The sequence below is a fragment of the Chamaea fasciata genome, unplaced genomic scaffold, assembly GCF_029207755.1.
Source record: "Chamaea fasciata isolate MVZ Bird 193981 ecotype frontalis unplaced genomic scaffold, bChaFas1.0.hap1 SCAF_8, whole genome shotgun sequence".
NCBI lineage: Eukaryota > Metazoa > Chordata > Aves > Passeriformes > Sylviidae > Chamaea > Chamaea fasciata.
Genome location: NW_027094093.1, coordinates 2071477 through 2092857, shown reverse-complemented (window position 1 = coordinate 2092857; position 21381 = coordinate 2071477). Strand labels below are relative to the sequence as shown.

At 46.6% G+C, this 21381-nt stretch overlaps 1 protein-coding gene across 11 annotated transcripts in view; it reads left to right on the top strand.

Annotated features, from left to right (window-relative positions):
* Positions 1–21008, top strand: part of TRPM8 (transient receptor potential cation channel subfamily M member 8) — a 35823-nt gene extending 14815 nt beyond the window's left edge. For 3 of the 11 annotated variants that reach the window (XM_066189372.1, XM_066189377.1, XM_066189376.1), the window contains 18 exons: positions 632–829; positions 1631–1733; positions 2263–2381; positions 3097–3387; positions 3742–3837; positions 4412–4541; positions 5552–5697; positions 6232–6344; positions 6924–7140; positions 9641–9732; positions 10451–10589; positions 11333–11504; positions 11672–11849; positions 14211–14401; positions 16137–16236; positions 17437–17470; positions 18758–18844; positions 20182–21008. In XM_066189372.1, coding sequence (XP_066045469.1) covers positions 632–829; positions 1631–1733; positions 2263–2381; positions 3097–3387; positions 3742–3837; positions 4412–4541; positions 5552–5697; positions 6232–6344; positions 6924–7140; positions 9641–9732; positions 10451–10589; positions 11333–11504; positions 11672–11849; positions 14211–14401; positions 16137–16236; positions 17437–17470; positions 18758–18808 — 2370 coding nt within the window. In that variant the 3' untranslated portion in view covers positions 18809–18844; positions 20182–21008. Of the gene's footprint in view, positions 1–558; positions 830–1630; positions 1734–2262; positions 2382–3096; positions 3388–3741; positions 3838–4411; positions 4542–5551; positions 5698–6231; positions 6345–6923; positions 7141–9640; positions 9733–10450; positions 10590–11332; positions 11505–11671; positions 11850–12810; positions 12960–14210; positions 14402–16136; positions 16237–17436; positions 17471–18757; positions 18845–20181 lie in introns of those variants that run through there. The other 8 variants (XM_066189373.1, XM_066189374.1, XM_066189375.1 and 5 more) reach the window with 8 other exon arrangements.
* Positions 21009–21381: the final 373 nt, after the last annotated feature.

Below are 21381 nucleotides of genomic sequence, written 5' to 3'. Positions count from 1 at the left end.
TTTTGTCTTGCTATTAATCCACATATGATGTTGTTGTGTGAGAAATCCTGTAAGTGGCTACTTGGAGACTTTCAGTAACGTTAGATTTCAGTGTTCTTGTGATGCTAGAGAAGTGATCTCTGTAAAACGCTGCTGCTTCTGCTCCAGCAAATAAATCCAGGGCCCTTGGTCTCAGCTGAGCGATGCTGTGCCATAAACCAGACGTGACTGTAGCTGAGCAGCACTCTTGTGTGAACTGAATGCCATTTCCACTTGGCAGTTGTCCTGATCTGCTGATCCACGCCAAAACTGAGCAGCCAGGTCTAGTGGAAGGTGTTCCTGCCCACGTCAGGGGGTAGAACAAGATGTTCTTTGAGGTCCCTCCCGAGGCAAATTGTTGCAAGTCTATGAAAATTTGGCAGATACGGATTTCTGACCCTCAGTCTCTGTGGGGCTCTTCACAGCCCTCTCATTAGCTGGATGATGCTTTAAAGAATTGTCACTGTAATGTACTGTAATGTATCAGTGGATTAATAATAAAAACACTGCTGTGGACTGTGGGTTTCTGTTGTTCTCTAGGCTTCCTTATTCAACAGCAAGGCTCTAGTGAGAGTCATGCTTCAAGCGCTCTCCTCTCCCTGTGTCTCCTTAGTCCATCAACGTGGCCATCAAGAGCAAGATCCCCTGTGTGGTGGTGGAAGGCTCAGGGCGCATTGCTGATGTCATTGCCAGCCTGGTGGAGGCTGAAGGCACTCTTGCTTCCTCCTGTGTCAAGGAGAGCCTGCTCAGGTTCCTGCCTCGCACCATTTCCAGGCTCTCAGAAGAGGAGACTGAGAGCTGGATCAAGTGGGTGAGTGTGGCGTGCAGTGGGAGGAGGGCAGAGGGAGCAGCTGGTGGTTTCCAAGTCAGGGCTGTTGCTATCTGGTGATACCTACGGGGTGTGCAGGGCTCCTTGCCATGTTGTGTCTGTGCAGATTTAAAAAAGGAAAATCTGAATCCACGGGGATTGGAACAAAAGCATGGGGTGGGCTGCAATCAAGTCAGCACTTGTCTGGTCACAGGAAAGCTCAAAAGGTTCCAGAAGGATCTCTTCCCTGTGGAGCTGCTGAAGGCAGTGTTCCCTGTCCGGCCGCACTCCTCACAGCTTCTGCTGGGCTGCTTTGGAGTGTGCCTCCTGCATCAGAAGTGGCCAAGATTATTTGTCTTCTATGTGCTAAAATGAAATTGACTCTACAAAGCTTCATTATGTGAGAAATGATCTGGTTTTGACAAAGCACAAGGAGGGAGAGACTGTTCTCTCACAAACTAAACTGCTTGACATGAGCTGAACATAAGCTGTCACAACCTTTTCTCCTTTAGGAGTCACTTCTAATTACTGAGATGATATCTTGGTGTTAAAGATGATCTGCATAGGGGAATCACAGCTCTTTGCTGTATGTTCAGAGGATAATTAATGTTGTCCTTTGGTGACTTTAAAATCCAACTCATTATCTACTTCTATTTAGGCTTGTTTACATTTGTTAAAACCCAGGACTGATGAGAAGCAGCTTTGCTACGATGCAGTGGTAAATTTCTTTGTAAAAGGATCTAGGAGATCTGCTACTAAACAGCCTTGATAGCTTTGAAAGAGAATTTTTCTCTTTTTTTGTAGATCAAAGAAGTCCTTGAAAGCCCTCATTTACTGACAGTGATCAAAATAGAAGAAGCTGGAGATGAAATTGTGAGCAATGCCATTTCCTTTGCTCTGTACAAAGGCAAGTAATTGTTTTTTCTGGGTTTGTTTGGGAATTTAATAATAAATGGAAATGGGATGGCTATTTATTCCCTAAAGAGGTTTCCTTAGAGCAGTGCCATCTCCCTAGAGCTAAGCTCCTGCCACAGTGTGGAGCCTGTCTTCTTCTGCTGAATGGGTGTGGGCAGGCTACAGCAGCAGTATGGGATCTCTGAGCGTGGGAAAGATCCAAACCAGGTAACTGGGAAGGCATTTTGGAGAGTCTTGGGGATGCTGGTCGGACCCCACTTGGGAATCCTGCAGAATCTCCCTGGTGTAGAGGGTGCAGGACTCTGAGCAGCCTGAAGAAAGCCTTGTGCTGATCTTGGTTAGGAAGTGCTCCTGGACCATAAATACATCCCTGAGCCTCCAGCAGCCTCCAGCCCCCAGTCAGGAAGGTGTGCATGAGTCTGGGGAAAAAGCCACTTGGAAGAAGTCTTGTCCTGGCAGTGTGAGAAGCAGCGATGATAAATGTGCCTGGTTGTTACCCAGAGATTTTTCCTCGCCTGCAGCTTTCAGCACCAATGAGCACGACAGGGAGAACTGGAACGGGCAGCTGAAGCTGCTGCTGGAGTGGAACCAGCTGGACCTGGCCAGCGACGAGATCTTCACCAATGACCGAAACTGGGAGGTGCAGCCCCCTTCTGAGGGAGTGCTGGGAGCTGTGGGGAGGGACACATCCCAGCAGGAGCCACTGTCTCAGCACCTGGGCCTCTGTGTCAAGAGAGTGTCTATTGCTCCCGCGCTGACCGTCACATTCCGTTCAGCCTGGAGAAGAGGAGGTCAGACCTCCTTGGCAGCTGCTGCTTCCTCACAAGGGGCAGCTCCCATCTCTGCTGTGACAGGGCCAGGACCCCAGGGAATGGCTGGAGCTGTGCCAGGGGAGGCTCAGGCTGGAGACCAGGGAAAGGTTCTTCTCCCAGAGGGTACAGGGCGCTGCCCAGGCTCCCCAGGGAATGGGCACGGCCCCAAGGCTGCCACAGCCCAAGGAGCATTTGAGCAACACTCTCAGGGATGCACAGGGTGGCATTGTTGGGGTGTCTGTGCAGGGCCGGGGGCTGGACTCCATGATCCTTGTGGGTCCTTTCCAACTCATTCAGTCAGGATAATCCATAGAGCCAGCTCCATCATTCGCTGATGATCCATCCATTCTATCATCACTGGTTAGAAAGGTGATCTGCCCATGCCAGAAATGCTCTGGGCCATCTAGCCAAGGCAATTGTGCACAGAAAAAGCCCCCGGCCTGATTCTGATGAAAGTGTGACAGTGATTGTGTATCAGGCCATAGATGAAATTTACATGTCTCACATGTGATCCCTAACATTTGCTTTTCCATTTCTTCCTAGTCTGCTGACCTTCAGGATGTGATGTTCACAGCCCTGGTGAAAGACAGGCCCAAGTTTGTCCGGCTCTTCCTGGAGAACGGCTTGAATCTGCGCAAGTTCCTCACCACAGAGGTCCTGAGGGAGCTGTACACCAACAACTTTAGCAGCCTGGTGTTCAAGAACCTGCAGATCGCCAAGAACTCCTACAACGATGCCCTCCTCACCTTCGTGTGGAAGATGGTGGAGGATTTCCGGAGAGGTTTCAAAAGAGATTACAAAAACAGCAAGGAGGAGATGGAGATACAGCTTTCAGTGAGTGAGGAGCAGTTTGATCCTGCTGTGAATGACTTCTTATGTGGACGGCAGGGGTTAAAGCAGGAAGTGCCTTTTACACAAATATTCTTTTACATGAATATTCTTTAATGACAGCTTCAGGAAAAGCAGGGAGGCTGATTCTTCCTTGTCAAATCCAAAGCATTAATAGACATATCAAATATAACCTAACTCAGAGTACTGTGTGACCAGTGGCAGAGAGCTGAGAGAAGGGATTGGTGGGGGGTGGCTGTGAAAGGAAGGAAATAAAAAAACAGGCGAATCCTGGGCTGGATTTGTTGCGGCTGAAAACGTTTGGTGAGCTTAGGTCTGAGTTCTTGCTCTCTCTTTCAGGAGGAGTGTCCTATCACAAGGCACCCCTTGCAAGCTCTGTTTATTTGGTCAGTTCTTCAGAACAAGAAAGAGCTGTCCAAAGTCATTTGGGAGCAAGTAAGTTGAGTTCTCCTTTATTCCTCTTTGCAGGCAGCGCAGTGGGGTTCTGTGTCTTTGGTTTATTGGCCTTCGAAGGCTGTGCATCCAGCTTCAAACACAAGAGCTAATTGCACGATGACTCTCAGTAGGTTTTATATTGCCCATTTTGTGTCTGGGTGTGGACTTCACACTTTCATTTCCTAAGGTCGTGTGTGAGTCAGCTGTCACATCCACTGTATGTTGTCATCTGTGCTTAAGCTGGGATGCTGAGTTCCCACCCATTCCACAGCATGGATGGGTTCTGATTCCAGTTTTTTGCTTGAAATCCAATTTCTAATTTGGTTTAGACAGTCATTTAATGACTGTAGAATCAAATAGGTCATTCTGTACTGGGAACTGAGAAGCTGTAAAATGGAGGATAATTTTTAAAGGCTTTCACCTGGCATGGTGGAAGGTGTCCCTGCCTGTGGCAGGGGGTTTGGCATGAAATGGTCTTTAAGGTCCTTTTCAACCCAAATGGTTGTGGCTTCAGGGTTCTATGATCGTGTTCCCTTCTCCGAGGGATTTACATGACTTGACTCTCTCTCCACAGACCAGAGGCTGCACTCTGGCAGCCCTGGGGGCCAGTAAGCTCCTGAAAAGCATGGCCAAGGTGAAGAATGATATAAATGCTGCTGGTGAGTCTGAGGAACTTGCTAATGAGTATGAGACAAGAGCAGTAGGTAAGTGCCTGCTCTGTGAGTCCTTTCAAAATTTAGTGGGAAGGGTCAGAGACCAGCGAATTAAAAACTAGATATACAACATGAAATAATTTTTTCTTTTATGTCAACATTTGATTTTACTGCTTGGAAATTCCTTTCACACCATTTGTTCCCAGTAGAAATTTTCTGTCTTAAGAGCTTGGCTTCAAAAGTGTTGTGAAGTGGGGGGTTTTTTGAGTTGGAGAATTTCTTTTGTGGGGAAGAAAAGCTACTTAGCTCTACTGGCAAGGCTGAAGAAGGCTGCCCACAAACAGGAAGGAGAATATGGAAAAGGGGAAACTTTCCACATGAGTACTGGTAGTATTCAGAGTCAGGAAAAACCACCCTTAAGATTTGTGGGAGTACTTTTGGGGAGTGAGAACAAGTTGCAGGTAAAAAGTAGATTCTTGATCTTGTGACTGTGTACGGACCAGCTCAAGGCTGTGCTGGAAATATCTTCCTTGTTTCCAGAGACCGTCTCCTATTCCACAAAGCAAAAACTGCTTAAACAGACTTTTTTAAGGGTATCTACATCCCTCAGGCCTGATGATTTAGCAAGATCACTACAGAGTGAACAGTGCATTTCCCAGTGAATAAGCATCAGATTCTGACTTTTTCAACCCTACTGTTAATTTTGGACTGACTGTAATAGATTAGATCAGTGCCAAACGGAATTTAAGAAAAGAGGATGAAACAAGTAGATTTACTGAGTCATTAAAGGAGAAATTCACATTTTTTCCTCAACTTTTTAGTGCAGAACTAAATGTTCTCTGCGTGATGTAGTGTTAGTTTTCTATCCAGATGTGAAATCTGTATGCGGAGTTGAAGTGGTGCTGTAAAGGGATGCACAGTCATTCTGCAGTGCTGAAAATGTGAAAAGGGGTTCTTGTCTACATGCTTTGATATTACAAATATTACAGTAGAGATATTTGCACTCAGGTTGGTGGGTAACTGAAGTTGGAGCTCAGTGTGGAGCTGCTTCTTTCTTCCAGAGCTTTTCACCGAATGCTACAGCAATGATGAAGACCTGGCTGAGCAGCTGCTGACTTACTCCTGTGAAGCCTGGGGAGGGAGCAACTGTCTGGAGCTAGCAGTGGAAGCCAGAGACCAGCAGTTTATTGCCCAGCCAGGTGTGCAGGTAATGGCAGTGAAGGGAAGGTGAACATGTCACTGTACCTCTTCTGTTCTAACAGGGGCTGTGGCTCCTCTACCCACATGCGTAAATCAGGAGGGAAAAGATCTTGACTTGGGGCTAAAAATCATCATGAACTGGATAATAAGGACTGCCTGAAGTGCTTCCTGCTTTGGGCACGCACAGCCTGGATGTAACACCCAGCATGGATGAGCACTGCATATAATGCAATAGTTTATAAGTGTTTTATCAATCAGGTCAAGTCCTGCTCAGCCTCATTTTTAACTCGTCACGTAGAGGGAGGATGGCTGCCGTAGGGAGCCAGCATGCTGTTACTGATGCCAAAAGCTTTCTGTTTTGTTGAAACAGAAATCTCAAACTTTGGGGTTTATTTTTGCAAAAGCAGATGTTCTAAAATAGCATTCCTAGGTTTGTTGTTGGTTTGGGTTTTTTTTTGTTTTTTTTGTTTTTTTTTTTTTGTTTTTTTTTTTTTTTTTTTTCCTGTTAGACCAAGTGAGGGTGTTTCCTTCTTCCCTGCAGAATTTCCTTTCCAAGCAGTGGTATGGAGAGATTTCAAGAGACACTAAGAACTGGAAGATCATAATGTGCCTGTTCTTTTTCCCTTTAATAGGCTGTGGTTTCATCTCATTCAGGTAATCAACTGACTTTTCATTAGTGGGAAAATTTTTCAGAGGGAAAGCAAGTTAGTTAGTTGTAGAATCTTACAGCAAGTCAGGCTGGGTGGAGACCATGCAATCCAAGCCTGCACTCAAAGAGGGTCAGCTGGAGCAGGTTGCCCAGGACTGTGTCCAGTTTTGGATATCTCCAAGGGTGGAGACTCCACAGCCACTCTGGGGAAGCTGTTCAGTCTTCGATAAAGGTATTAAAAAGCTGAATGAGCTTTTGACAGTTTGTGTTTCATTCTGATCTTGGATTTAAGATCATAGAATCACAGGATGTTTCGGCTTGGAAAGGGACCTTAAAGCTTGTTCCCAACCCTGCAATGAGCAGGGACACTTTCCACTATCCCAGGTGTCTCCAAGCCCCATCCAAGCTGGAAGATGTACCAACTAACTGGAGTGCCTGAGGGCAGCGGAGGCAGGATGTCTTTACCTCCAAAGTAACATTCTGAGCTAGACTTTGCATGCTTCTCACTTCCACTGTGAAGAACACAAATGTTTCCAGGCATAGAAGCTATGCTTTGAGACCTTTTCCCTCTTTTAATTTCTCAGGAAAAAGCCTGTGGAGAAGAGTAAGAAACTCTTCTTATATTACGTGTCTTTCTTCACCTCCCCCTTTGTGGTCTTCTCCTGGAACGTCATCTTCTACATTGCTTTCCTGTTGCTCTTCGCCTACGTGTTGCTTATGGATTTCCAGAAGGAACCCACGGCCCTGGAGATCATCCTTTACGTGCTGGTCTTCATTCTGCTTTGTGATGAAGTGAGACAAGTAGGCAGCGCTTGCAACCCCAGACAGTTTAGTGTTAGAGCCACAGCCCTGTGGTTTTTCCCCTCCAAGGCAGTGCAGGCTGGTGCTCAGGGGAGCCACTTCCTAGCAGAGATGCTCAGGGCTCAGTGAAGGCTTTTTTCCTCTGATGTTTCATTCCTGCTTGTGCCCCTGTAGCTGCAGTGTCTGTGCACCAAGAGGATAAGCTGCTGCCAGTGCAGATGTTTCCCGGGAATGCTGGGCTTGCCAAGGGAGTTGATAATAAAGAGTTAGATTTAGCATATTTGCCTTGGTGCATACCTTTAGTTTAAGTCATCCCTTCCTGTCTTCTACGTTTCACCCCCTTTTTTTTTTTTTTTTTTTAATTTTACCAAGAAGCCACATATCTTTCTGCATTTCTATTTAGCTTTTAATCACCTATACAGTTTCTGCTGGTTTAGTGTAGAATCAGGGACCAGCTTTGGGTTACCTGTGGTGTGGCAACAGCATGTGGGACTGCCTTTATAACCAGCCACTTAGCTGGTATCTTCTCCTCACTTCACATGAAATGTGGTGGGTTTTGGGCAAGCTGGTTTCTGCTAGTCTGTGGTCAGAGCAGTGGGAGGAGGCTGGGGGAGTCAGAAGAGCAGTGGGTTTGGTGCAGTGCTGCTTTCTGACTCTCCTGTAAGGCCTGAGTTGCCTCCTGAGTGTTTGTGGGTGATCTGCTGGATCATGCCACCCTGCAATATCAGTGTTTACATGAGCTCAGATGACATTTCTGATGCTGCTGTTCCTGTGGTCTTTTCCCTTTTTGATAGTCAAGGTGGAACCCTGTTTATGGCAACTTTACTTGCTCAGAAAATGGGGGAAAAGTAAAAGACTTTTTTTTTGCCATGAAAACACTAATGGAGTGTTTGTTTCTGCTGATTTAGGTTCTGGTGTCTCTGGACCTGTCCTTGCACGTCCTGTCTATAGCCAGCAAAAGTCCTGGGGAAAACCTTAGGGATAGAAACCTTATTTTCCTAGCAATGTCGCTTTTTCTCACAAGCCTGAGCAGGTAGAACTGCTGCGATTCCCATTAGTAACTGGTGGCCAGACTGTACCAATTTGGCAGTGAAGGCAGCTGAAACAGAGACTTTATTGCAGATTTAAAGTTGTCTCAAGCCAGTGTTCTGGCTGCAGGGCTGTTTTCCTGAGGAGGGGAAATGGAGCAGAGAGCGGAGAAGTGTCCCAGTCCTCTAAACTTCCCAGGGAAGTTCCTCCCTGGCTTCCCCTGAGATGGACCATGTGTGCATTGGTCTCACTCTGCATCAAAATTGTGTCTGTGTCCTTTATTTTTTTTAAAAAAAAGAGAGGGATGTCTCAAATTTTGTTTTCACATCCAAGGCAAAGCAAGAGCAGCTTGCCTGGGGTCCCACTGTAGCTGCTGCAGTCGGATAACCGGTTCTGGGGAGAAATCAGCTCTTGGTCGGGAACAGTCTCTGAACTGTAAGCCACTGGCTCAGCCCTGTTTTCACTTCTGGTGGTCCCAGGGATTTGTAAGTAGCTGGAGCTGCTCCCAGTCCCATATTTAGAGCTGTCGTGGCCGTAGTGAAATCGGAGAGGCCTTTTCCCTGCTGTTTCCTTGGCCACGTGGAGGTAGCCTCCAGCCAGGTGAGTGGGTAGACTGGTGGGGTGTGAAGGAAAGCCCTGTTTTCTCCAGTGGAGAAGGAATGTGGACAGAACCTCTGTGCACTTCACCTCCCAGCAATGGGAACTGCTTGGAATTCAGAGGAGTGACCTGCACCTCAGTCCCAGGTGTTTGATTTAGGGAGCTACTGGGCAGAGACAGCACCTGGGAGAAAACCGCCCTTTGATTTCCGTTTTTCATAGAAGTACTAAGGGCAGAATTGCCTTCCCTGCACATGCCACTTAGAGATTCACTGAGCAGTACTCTCCAAAGCTTTGATTTTGTCAAGGAAAACTGAAATTTAAAAGAATAATGATGAGGGATACAGTTTATTTGTTTCTCCAGGCCTGGCAGAGGTTTGTCCTGATTAAGTTTCTTGTCCCTGTGAGTCACCTCTGAATTGACTCCAGAAGTTGGTTCTTGCACAGACTTTGGATCCAGGCTGCTGTGCCAGTCAGTCTGAGAATGAGCGCGGATTCTCGCTAGACTTGCAAGTCAGAAATAGAGAGCTGTGTGATTAAAAGAATAAATTAAATCTGCATCCTGGATCGAAAGCATGTGCATGTAGCCGGGGGCAGATTAGTGAATGAGCTCTGTGAAGGGAGAGAAGCCAGGATGCATGAGCTACCCTTAAACTGACCCCCCTTTCCCCCCATAGTGTTTCCTGGGTCACACCAAGACCCAAAAAAACCAGGTTGCCAGTAACTTGTGGCATTGCTGGATACATTAAACCCCTCTTTCTGGGGAAATTAAAAGGCACCTGAACTCTGGTGTTACCTATTGTGTGACAAAAAGTTAATTGGTCAAGGAGACTGTGCTGTGTGGGGGTTACTTTCTGTTCTTTTTCCTTCCCAGTGGTACATGAACGGCAGCAAGTATTTCTCAGACCTGTGGAATGTTATGGATACCCTTGCAATCTTCTACTTCATAGCAGGGATCGTGTTCAGGTGAATAGTGCCTTCTCGTGTCCATGTTATGGCTTTGCTTCCTTGGTGGCTTTTGACTACAACCGGGAACAAAATTTTAAGGAGCAATGTGTTCATGAAATTCCCTTTATGACAGCCCCAAACACTGATAAGTGTTGACTTAAAAAAAAAAAAAAAGTCAGGAGAATCTTTAGGATTTTCTGTGGCTCCTGTTACTGAGTATTTAGTATGACCACCTGGGCTTTGTGTTGTATTTAAGAGGACTGTGATTGTCCCTACAACAGCCGAACAATGTCATTATCTCCCAGAAGCAGTTTTACATGATGGGGTGAGCTAAAAACCATAGCAAAGAAGTGCTGGAAAAACATTTTCCAAAGCAATTGTTCAGTCAGCTGTAACTTAGTCCTCAGTGCAGTGGAGCAGTTGTCGCACTGTGGTGGTTTGGAGGGCTGTGGGAGTAGCTCGAAGCACAAGTTTCTTTGCTGTTAATAGCTTTAAGGAGAAGAGAAAAAATGCAGGGATGATGCATGTCAGGAAGAAAGGGTGAAAACAAGGTGGGCATTAACCATCTCTGTCACCTGTCACTAGATGGGGGAGGCCATGGGCCCCTGGACAGCTCTGCTCTGCTTTCCAGTTACTTGCTTTCCACACTTAATTTCAATGTTGCGGTGTGTTCTTACCTGACTTCTGCATGATTCACCCAAGGCTTCTCTTTGTTTTCTTTTGCTGTCTCCATCAGGCTTCACTCTGATGAAAGCTCTTGGTATTCCGGGAGAGTAATTTTCTGTTTGGACTACATAGTTTTTACCCTGAGGCTCATCCATATTTTCACAGTTAGCAGGAATCTAGGACCCAAAATTATTATGCTGCAGAGGATGGTAAGGTTCTGGCAGCTATTCAAGAGAGTCTAAATAAATGATGTGACATTTTTTTCCCCCCCTTCCCTCTTAAGAATGAAATCCCTGTGTTTTGATGATGGCAGCAAGTTTAATGTGCTAAACAGGACGAATGAAGATTTAAAGGGGACCTAATTAAGAGCAAGGCATTTTTCCGTGTCAAGGGAAAGAATAAGGATCGGGCTGAAGAACGGCAGAGGGAATTTGCTTCTTGGTAGCTTTTGTCTTCCATGCCTCAAATGTTTCAGTGGCATTTCTGTTGCTCCCATGAGGATTCCCCAAACAAGAGAGTGATGATAGAGGGTACAGGAGGAGGATTTTGGTCCTCCACTACATCCATCACACGAGTACCTGAGGAACAGGGTGGTGAGGAGCCTCTCAAGAATTTGTGAAATCCTTGGCCAGAGTGTCTGGGCTGTAAATGCTGGTTGGAAGCCATCCAGGGTGGCATTTCCAGAAGCTTTCACCTCCCAGTGGGGTGAGGTGAGCCACAGTCCTTTCACCTGGCTCTGGCTTTTGTGGAGCCTGTCTGGTGCCGGGGGGTATCCTGTATTCCAAAACATGCCTTGCTTCTATGGTTGCATAAATCCTTTAGAAGTTCTCCGAATGGGAGTGCTCAGTTATTACCATGCGTGCTGGTGAAGTTAGGAGCAGAAAACCATCTACGTGTGGCTTGCAACAGACCTGCAGTGGGGCACTGATTGATGCCTGTTGTCCTTTTTCAGATGATAGATGTCTTCTTCTTCCTCTTCCTCTTCGCTGTGTGGATGGTGGCCTTCGGTGTAGCCAGGCAAGGCATCCTGAGGAAGAATGAGCACCGCTGGGAGTGGATCTTCCGCTCGGTCATCTACGAGCCCTACCTGGCCATGTTTGGCCAGTACCCTGACGATATTGATGGTATTTATCTTCTGGGGATGTCTCCTTTTAGAGGCTGTCCAGCCCTGTGCTGACCCCTTGCCTCCAAGTCTAATGGGGAGGCAGGGACAGACAGATGAGGCAGGACCTGGAGCCGGGCCCAGCAGAACAAGGAACTCACTGTTTGCCCTCCCCTCTTGCTCTCTGAGGTACCACCTACAACTTCGACCACTGCACTTTTTCTGGGAACGAGTCCAAGCCCTTGTGCGTGGAGTTGGATGCCAACAACCAGCCCCGCTTCCCAGAGTGGATCACCATTCCCCTTGTGTGCATTTACATGCTCTCCACCAACATCCTCCTCGTGAACCTGCTGGTGGCCATGTTCGGGTGCGTAACGAAGGAGCGATGGCTTCCTGGTCATCTCTGTTCTGGCGTATCTCCGCAAAGGGAGCGGAGTGCTGGAAAACAGCAGGAGGCCAGCCCTTGCCTCTGCATCTGTCGCAGCAGCCTGGGGGAAGCTGGTGCAGCATCCTGGGGAGGGATTGCTGCCTGGCCTTTGCCTCCATCTCTGAGCATCCTCTGCACGGTGGGTGTGGTGCAAACCCCTGTGAGTCACATTGAGGGTGATGTGCGTCAGGGCCTTACCAAGTGTGAGCTGCTGCCCAAGTGACCTTGCTAGAGTGAATAAATGAGTTACTATCACTCCTCAGGACACTGTGCTTTTATTAACCTGAACTGCTGTGTGGTGAAGATGGGTCTGGTACTGCTTTGATGCACCTGCCATCTATTGTTCTGACTCAGACCACAGGCAGTGGGCCACATCCCCACAGGACACGCAAAAGGACTTGGTCTTGAGAAGTTCCATCACCTCTAGACCAGCAAGGGCAGGGAACATCTTCCTCAGCTTCTTATAGAAATCTCTGTTGCATCCACTGCTAGCTCTGGCAGAGAGTTGATTTAATCATGGGAAGCCCTTCATATCAGACTTTGGGGTGTGTTGCCTTTGCGTGCCACTTGGGAATGCAGCTGGATGAGTGCTGTGGCTCTGTTCCCATTCCCAGCCCTCCTCCTTTCCCACTTTACACTCACTTACAATGTAACAAGAGTACTCAAAACCTCTGGCCACCATTCTTGAGGACCACTTGGTTTATTTTTGTGTTTTGATGGTACCTTGGCAGGAAGTTGCTTTGGCAGCAAGAGTGTTGACAGGACTCTCAGTGCTGCTCATGAGGATCTCTCATCTGAAAACTGCCAGTGTTTCCTGGCCTGAGATATTTGAGTGTGATAAGTTGAGAATGGCTCAGATTTAGGTTCTGCTCTCCCCTCAGTTCTCCGCCTTTCTCCCCAGGCTGACCTGGACTCTAAAGACAGTCAGAAATGTTATTTTTGGCAAGGCGGCCGGGACGGGTACAGCATATCTGCCTGGGGACAGACAAGCACGCTTATACTCCCTAGAAAGGGTGCAAGTGCCTCACAATAATGAAGGAAAGTGTAACAGTAAGTCAGCTCTACCCTAACAACATTTAATATTTGCTAGAACACTTTACAGCACCTAGTGGTAAATGCTCTAGTTTATGCTGTTACACCAGTAAAAAGCCCTCTGTTTTTTGCCAGCTGTATTTGTCTTTTAAACAAAAAGAATTTACACCAGGTGAAAGTTTTCATTTATCTCATGTAGAGGTCCCTTGGGCTCTCAGCAGAGGCATTTTGGGAGCATCCATCTGCCATTTAATGTCACACTGAAAGGTCAGGCAGCCTGGGAGCTGTTTGCTCCTGTGGTTGTTGCTTTGCTGGCTTCATACAGTGCTTTGTGCCATGGGTTTGATCTGTGCCTGGAGTGTCCTTAGTACCTCTACTAAAAATCGCAGGAGCTCTTAAATTTTTTGTAAGTGTTCTGGTTTTAGGTTTGCTTTTTTCCCTAAGAAAGGAGTTATCTGCTCAATTAATAAGACACAATATCGTGTGGAAAAGCTTCCTGTTCACACATGTCTAGGCTAGAAGAAGATTGCTTAGGGCTGAGGTAATAAAAGCACGTAGAGTATGTTCTTCTTATTCAGATTTCTTCCAGTTTATTTGTAACTTCAAGGGGTTTTTTTCCTACTGTCTTAATTCCTCCCATTTACAAGTAACTCTGCAAAGGAGAACAAACTAAATAACCTAGTCAGTAAAAATCACCACCTTCAGAATGACTGGGGCCCCTAACATCAGAAGGATTCCAGAGGAGATGCTCCAAGGGATGGAGCCCCTCTGCTCTGGAGCCAGGCTGGGAGAGCTGGGAGTGTTCACCTGGAGAAGAGAAGGCTCCAGGGGGAGGTCAGAGTCCCTGCCAGGGCCTAAAGGGGCTCCAGGAGAGCTGGAGTGACAGGACAAGGGGAAGTGGCTTCCCACTGCCTAAGGGCAGGATTAGATGGGGTATTGGGCAGGAATTTGGAAGGAAGTTCCCTGTGAGGGTGGGGAGGCCGTGGCATAGGGTGCCCAGAGAAGCTGTGGCTGCCCCTGGATCCCTGGGAGTGTCCAAAGCCAGGCTGGACACTGTGGCTTGGAGCAGCCTGGCATGGGTGGAAGGTGTCCCTGCCCGTGGCAGGGTGGAATGGGATGGGCTTTGAGGTGGTTCCCAAGCCAAACCACTCTGGGATTCTGTGCCTGTAAAACCATGCCCTGGTACAGTAGAAGAATGCTCTGTTCTTGGCTCTGATGCAGCTCTTTGGTGTACAACTAATCCTGGGTGTGTTCTCCCTTTTCTGGCAGTTACACTGTTGGATCAGTGCAAGAGAACAATGACCAGGTGTGGAAGTTCCAGCGATTTTTCCTGGTCCAGGAATACTGCAGTCGCCTGACCATCCCCTTCCCCTTTGTCATCTTTGCCTACGTCTTCATGGTGATGAGGAAATGCTTCAAGTGCTGCTGTAACAAAGAAAGCAAAGAACCATCCATTTGCTGTGAGTTGGATTTTTCCTTGTTGCCCAAAAGTCATCTCTGCAGCAGATGCATTGCCGTTCCTCCGTGGCATCCTGTGCTCATTCCAGGCATTTTGTGCTCTGCTGGGAAATTTCCAAGGGCAATGTAGACCTCTGTCATGCAAATCCACCATGCTGCTGGAAATCTCTTCAGCAAGATTCAAGGTTTCAAGTGAGATTTATCCAGTGCTCTGTTGTCCAAGCCGTTTTGATGTAGAATTGCCTTGCGTCTGTAAATCAGTGGAGACTTCAGATTAATCCTAACTCTTTAGGGCTACCTGTGCTGTTTCCCAGCTTTGCAAGGCTGTGGGTTTGGCTTTCTTGTAATACAATCTGCTTGCTAGGGAGTGACTGAGAGAGAATAAGCAGTTTCCTGGCCCTCAGGATGTAGGCAAATGAGCAAACCACCTCGAAAATGTGTCAAGTCAGTTCTCGAGCTATTTCTCCTTTAATTTCTCTGTCAGAGGACACAGACAGGAATTGTTTTAACAAGCTTCCCCCCACGCTCCAGCAAATGCAGTGTTTTCTCGGCTGAGAGAGCGTAAGTTGAGTTAACTGACAGGCTTGTCCCCATCCATCAGCAACCTGCCTGTTGCCCTGCAGCAGAAGCTGGATTTGTTACCAGTTTCGGAGGAAGAGCCTTCTTTGGGGTATAAAATTCCTTAGCACTAAAATCACTTGGGCTCTCTAAATCATTGTGTGGATTCCTTGCTGGGGAAACTGTTTGATGGCAGATACTCCTGCTCAAAGGAGGCACAGTTGATGTTGCAGCTCTGAAACAGTGGCAGAGTTAATTAGAGCCAGAAAATGATTGTGGTTTTGCTGATGATAGGAACGTAGAACTGCACGGAGGAAGCACATTGATGTATTGACTGTTGTGAAGTCCTGCTTTCCCCATTTAACTCTAATGGAAATGGTTGGGTTTTGGGTGCTTAAATGCTTGTTGGAATGTGGGAGAACACCTGAGGGCTGTGAGGTCAAAGGAGTATCAGGTGGAAGAAAGGCATCTTCAGCCATTTGCCAGCTCCAGGCTTCTTTGGTCTCAGTTAATTTTATTTTTTTATTGAAATACCTGTGGTTTATGCTATTCCTCTTGGAACTTCAGCTAAAATGCTGAAATAGTACCCTGGAGGACTTTGATGCCTCAAAGCGGGCTCCTCTCTATCAACTCTTGAATTTACAACGCCACCACAAAATGCTTCTTAGAGAAGACTCTTCTTCATAACTCTGGAGTGTTTCAGTTCAATGAAAAATACATCATGGTTCTTAAAAGTGCTAGTCTTAATGATCCAACATGGGAAAATGCAGATACAAATGGAAAGCTCAAACCCAGATGGGAACTTGCTGGAATGTCCTATCCCTGTTGAAGCAGAGGCACCTGTGTTAACCAAGACTCGTAAAAGTCCAGAAAGGCTTTTGGAGCTTGTAAGGTTGAGGGGGTTTTTTGTGCTTGTCTGGAGGTTTTTGGGTTTTATGTTTGCTCATATTTTGTATTTTTAAGTGCTTCTGGTTGCCAGGAGCATTCAGTGAAAGGCCTTAGTGCCACATCTGTCAGAGCTGAGTCACGGGTGGGCAGTGGGGCTGCGAGTGCTCAGGATGGTGGAGAAGGGAATCGTTAACCTCGGAATGCACACACTGACCCAGCCTTTTTGCATCTTGGCCTTGGAAAAACAAATTAAATTTCTTTTTTTTTTTTTTTTTCAAATGCATTTCCCAGGCTCAAGAAATGAGGACAATGAAATCCTGGCATGGGAAGCTGTCATGAAGGAAAATTACCTCGTCAAAATCAATACAAAAGCAAGTGATTCATCGGAAGAGTAAGTCTGCCCACCTTTGTCTTCATTCTCCTAATTTTCTCTTGAACATTTCTAGTGAAGGCAAGTTTTCAGCAGCTCTAAATGTTTACAACCTTATGAGCGAGTAAATAAACCCAACATAAATGTGCTTTTTATTTCTAAAGTGAAAGGGTGCTTTTTTTTCCCTGCTGCATAGAAGCTAATATCTTCCCATGGTGTTCTGTGATCTCATCATGGGAAGCAGTGCCACAGCTGGTTCTTCTTGTAGCATTAGTTTAGGTTGGATATTAGGAAAAAGTTCTTTATTGAAAAGGGTTGTCCAGCCCTGGAACACGCTGCCCAAGGCAGTGGTGGTATCCCTATCTCGGGGTGGGGATTTAAAAGCCATGTGGAGGTGTCACTTGGGGACACGAGTTAGTGGTGGAATTGGCAGTGCTGGGAGAGTGGTTGGACTTGATCTTTTCTAGCCCAGATAGTTCTATGATTCTGCAGTTAGCAGAGAATGTTTGCCATTAGACCTGGAATCTCAGACATTCCCACACTGGTAGTCCATTTAGAGGTCTGTACTTAGTGGCATGAGTAGGGCAGACTTCTGAGGAGGGGAAGAGGCTTTGGAATCCTGGTATTTGAAGCTGGGAGACTTAGACTTGGATGTTTCCTTGACTGCCAGCTCATGAAAACGTTTTCTTTGGGATCTGTCTCAGTGTTTTCAGAGTAATAGTATAATAGAAAAAAGAAACAGAAAGGAAGCAAGAAAACAGAACACTGCTAGAGAACAAAACCTGCTCTGTATGATTGCTTAACTTTGCTAACTTCTGACAGCTTGAGTGTTTCCCTTGTTAATCAGAGAGAGCTGATGGGAATGGGCAAGAAAAACCAGACCCTTCCGTATCTGTGGGCATGAACATTGCTGTCCACAAATAAGTGTTTGGTTTAAGACTAGCCACAGACATGTAGCATTGGATGAGAAGCCAAACAAATACCAAAAACATCTCCTTGGTACTAGAAGCAAAAGTGTCTTGAGAAGGAAAATGGAATAGCATCCTGCTAATAAAAATTCTTGTGTTAGTTCAATTCCTGGTACTAAAAATGATGCCAATCATGTGCAGCCCTGCCTCCCTGGGAGGATGGAACGCTGAGGGGTTGGGGTGTGGTAACTAGCCAAGTTTTCTTTGGTATCCTGACTGATCCCTTTGTTCTGTGTTCTCCTTCTGCTTCTAGGGTGGTGCATCGATTTAGACAACTGGATGCAAAGGTACTTCTGTCTGAGATTGCTCTGGGGAATGTGATTCTCTCTGGGAAAGCAGGGAGTGTGCCATGGCAGGGAAAATGAGCCTCCCAGAGTCATGTGTAGTCTTTGTCACTGTCACCAGGAGCCCGTCTTAATTGGGCTTTTTTACCCTGCTGCTTTGATTCCATAGGTAGGAATGTAGGGCGTGTAATGATTAGGACAGGAGGGACTGGTTTTGAACTGAGAGCAGAGTTAGATGGGATAATGGGAAGAAATTCTTGGCTGTGAGGGTGGGCAGGCCCTGGCACAGGCTGCCCAGAGAAGCTGTGGCTGCCCCTGGATCCCTGCAAGTGTCCCAGGCCAGGTTGGACACTGGGGCTTGGAGCAGCCTGTGTACCTGCCCACAGTGGGGGTGGAGCACAATGAGCTGTAAGGTCCCTTCCAAGCCACAAGAACTTCATATTGTGCTGGAAAATGAAGCAGAAAGACATTTGCTTAGCACTGGAGGAGTTTTTCTCAGTATTCCTTATGGGATGGAATAGGAAAAAAGTAGTTTCCATCTTAGAGTGAAACTGCAGCATTTGGCTGTGTAACAGACCTATGAAGCACCGATGGGAAGAAGGGGTGTCACACTTGAAACGTCTCCTTCCCAAAGGTGTATGTCAGGTTTGGATTCTGGTGCTGTAGGCATGGGGTAATTAAGCAGTATAAAGCTACTCATCTACCAGAGAGCACATGATGAGGATTGTCCTACAAATAATCTTTATATGACTGTGATGCTTAAAAGACCTTTACAATGGGTATTTCCTGAGGCTTGACTGAATGACGTATTTGGCCTCTGAAGCGGGGAGTGGTTCTGGTATGAAGAACAGGCTTTTGAGAAGTTCACAGGTGAAAAGACCCACTTTTACTTCAGTGTCAGGATTTTGATTGCTGTCAATAATTTAGATTGCAAAATAATATCTGGCTTCCTAGACTGAAAGGGAAATGGTAAGGAAGTCTGTGGCTAGTAATGCTTCTCTTGAAACTGAACAGAGATCTGCTACCTTAATTTTCTCCTGAAAATAAATAGCCATCTCTTGCTTTTCTCTTCTGCTAACTGCCGGTTAACTTGCTGAAATACAGAGGCATCAGGGCTGACTGCATTAATTGCCCTGATGAACTCTGTCATTGGGAGTGTCCTTTCAAGCACTCTTGCATTTGGTGTAAAATTTGAGGAGGCAATTACTTGTTCCTTACATTACTCACTGGCATTGGTTTGCTTTGCTTCAGCTAGATGGACTTTACAAAAATAACTTATTTTTTTTTAAGCTCTCTGATTTGAGAGGCCTTCTGAAAGAAATTTCCAGTAAAATGAAATGAGTGCCCCTGAACTCCAAGAGCAGCTACCAGAGCAGGGTAAGCCCTCTTTAAATCCATTCTCTGCCTTGAAAAAGTTCCCAGCATTTCTGGTGGTAAATTGGTGTGTCATTGAAAGAAGAGTTGGTGTTAATTGTTGATGCTTGTATTCATGTTGTCTGGTATTGATTGGGAAGGAAAGGAGACCTGAATTCTCTTCCTCATTTGTGTTTTTCTTTGTGAAAAAATATCATTTTCTGGGGTTTCTATCAGTTTTTGGCGTGGCTTACAATACCTTGGTTTGCTTGCTTGCCTTTGAAAAATGGTGACTAACCCAAGGTTCTTTTAGTTGTCTTTGTGTTGGAGGCCCTCTAGAAAACGAGGAGCTGCTGTGCTGGATCCCTTTACCCCTTAGTACCTTTTAACTCCGAAGAGCAGGCAACCCAAAGAAGAAAAGACAGAAGCGAGTGCAAGAATAAGGTTTATTTTTCCACCATCAAAGTGCGGCATTAGGCTGGATTGCTGTACTCTTCCTGTGTCCTGTACAATAGGCTGCAGTGTGAAGAGCTGACCCAAAGCTTCTGTTCTAGCTGAGTGTCTGGTCATGAGCCTTGTGTCCTTTTGCCTCTGGTTTGGAGGAAGAATTGTCTTGGAGCCAAAAGTACCAGTGGGATGGTACCAGACAGGATACTGATGGATGCAGAGAACATGGTCATCTTTAAAAACAGCAGGTTAAGAAGTGTAACTGTTAAATGGGATAATCTGGAGCAACTTGGTTAGCCTGGGAATCAGGGCCTGACTCCTTCTTCCACGGAGAAGAGATTTTGTCCAAGAGAACTTAAACCTGTGCCAAACATTCCCCAGCCAGCTCACCATTTTCCTGGGAGAATTGAATATTTGCTGGACCTAAGTTCCATTCATTAGTCATGAATAACTTGCAACCACCTAATTAAATCCACAAGGATCACCAGTTCCTGAGCTGGTTCTAGGATGCCCTGTACTCCCAAGTTGGCTGAAAAATAGGCTGTAGAACAGTGGAACTCTGGAGGCCGTTTAGTCCAATGCTGCTCAAACAGCTCCAGCTCAGATCAAAGGCAGCTGCAGTGTGGCTGGAAAACAGGTTGTCATTAGAAACAGTGAGGCAGCCTGGGGACAGGGGACAGCAGTTGATGATGGAGGTTGTGGAAAGGGACCTCTCATTATAGATCCTAGAACACGAGACTGCTTTGGGTCAGAAGGGACTTTCAGCCCATCCAGTTCCACCCTCTGCCATGGGCAGGGACACCCTCCCCTGGACAAAGCATCCAGTCCACCTGAGCTGCTGTGGTGAGGATGAAAGCAAAGCCTTACGGTGGGCTGGGAGCTCTACTTCCCAATTCTTTCTGTTGCTCACACAGGTACCAATTCACGAAGAACAATTGCTCGGAGCTGGAAGTAACAGAAGCACCAGAGTGTCAATGTCTCAGCAGGAGTCAGGAGGATTTTCTTCCTGTTTTTCTTTTTGTTGATCAAACAGCCCTTTCTGCTTGTTGCAAAGTTGTGGTGAAACAGGACATGACTGCTTATCTCCTGGCGTGATTCCCGTGTTACCCAAACTGTTTTTCTCATCTGCCCTAATGTCCAGTGGCAGCAATTAGTCCTTGTAAGCTGCTGTTGCAAAGCACTCCTATTCCCAAGAGTTCTGCTGCCGTTGCCAACATCCCTTTGCTTTCCCATTTCACTTAAAGGAGCCTGTGCAAGGGTTTCCTTCAGGCACTAATTGCTCGTCTGAATGAATTCATCTCCTTTCCCTCCCCATCCTGTAGTAGCCAGATCTCACTTGTTCCTTGCACGGGGCTGTCAGTCACACGTGCTGGGGTCTGGAATGCTGGTGTGCCAAAAGGCAGTAGATTTCGGTATCGTCCCTTCCAGGAAAGCCTTTGCTCCAACCCTGCATGCCTATTTCAGACTGTTCATGAACATTGTGGACTTCTTCCCACTGTACCTGGAAGTGTGCAGCAGTGCAGAAGTTCAGCTGTTACAGCCCTGCATGGTAGAGACTTCAATTCATCTAGGAAGTGTTTCCAAAGGCCTCGTGTGCAATCCTTGCTTGGTTTCTTTAGTGAAAATTTGTATCCTGCCGATGTTGGAATTCACTGGACTTTTCCATCTCACGTGTTTGCTGATGTTTGCATTTGGAAATGGAGAAGAGATTGTTGGAAGCTTTAAATAAAACAATGCTTGATATGGAGAGGTGGCCCTTGGTGCTTTCTGTCTAAAATAGCAGCTGAATTTTGTCACATTTTGTGTGGTGTAAGTGAAGGCACCACAAATGACATTTATTTGCATGGCAAAGCCTTGTACCAGTCTTTGTTCCCAGTGTCAAGGAATCGCAGACTCTCCAGAGTGGAAAGGACCTGCAGGGATCATGGAGTCCAACCCCTGGCCCTGCAGAGTGACCCCAACAGTCCCACCCTGTGCATCCCTGAGAGCTCCTTGGGCTCTCTCAGCCCGGGGCCGTGCCCATTCCCTGGGGAGCCTGGGCAGTGCCCAGCACCCTCTGGGGGAAGAACCTTTTCCTGATCTCCAGCCTGACCCTGCCCTGACACAGCTCCAGC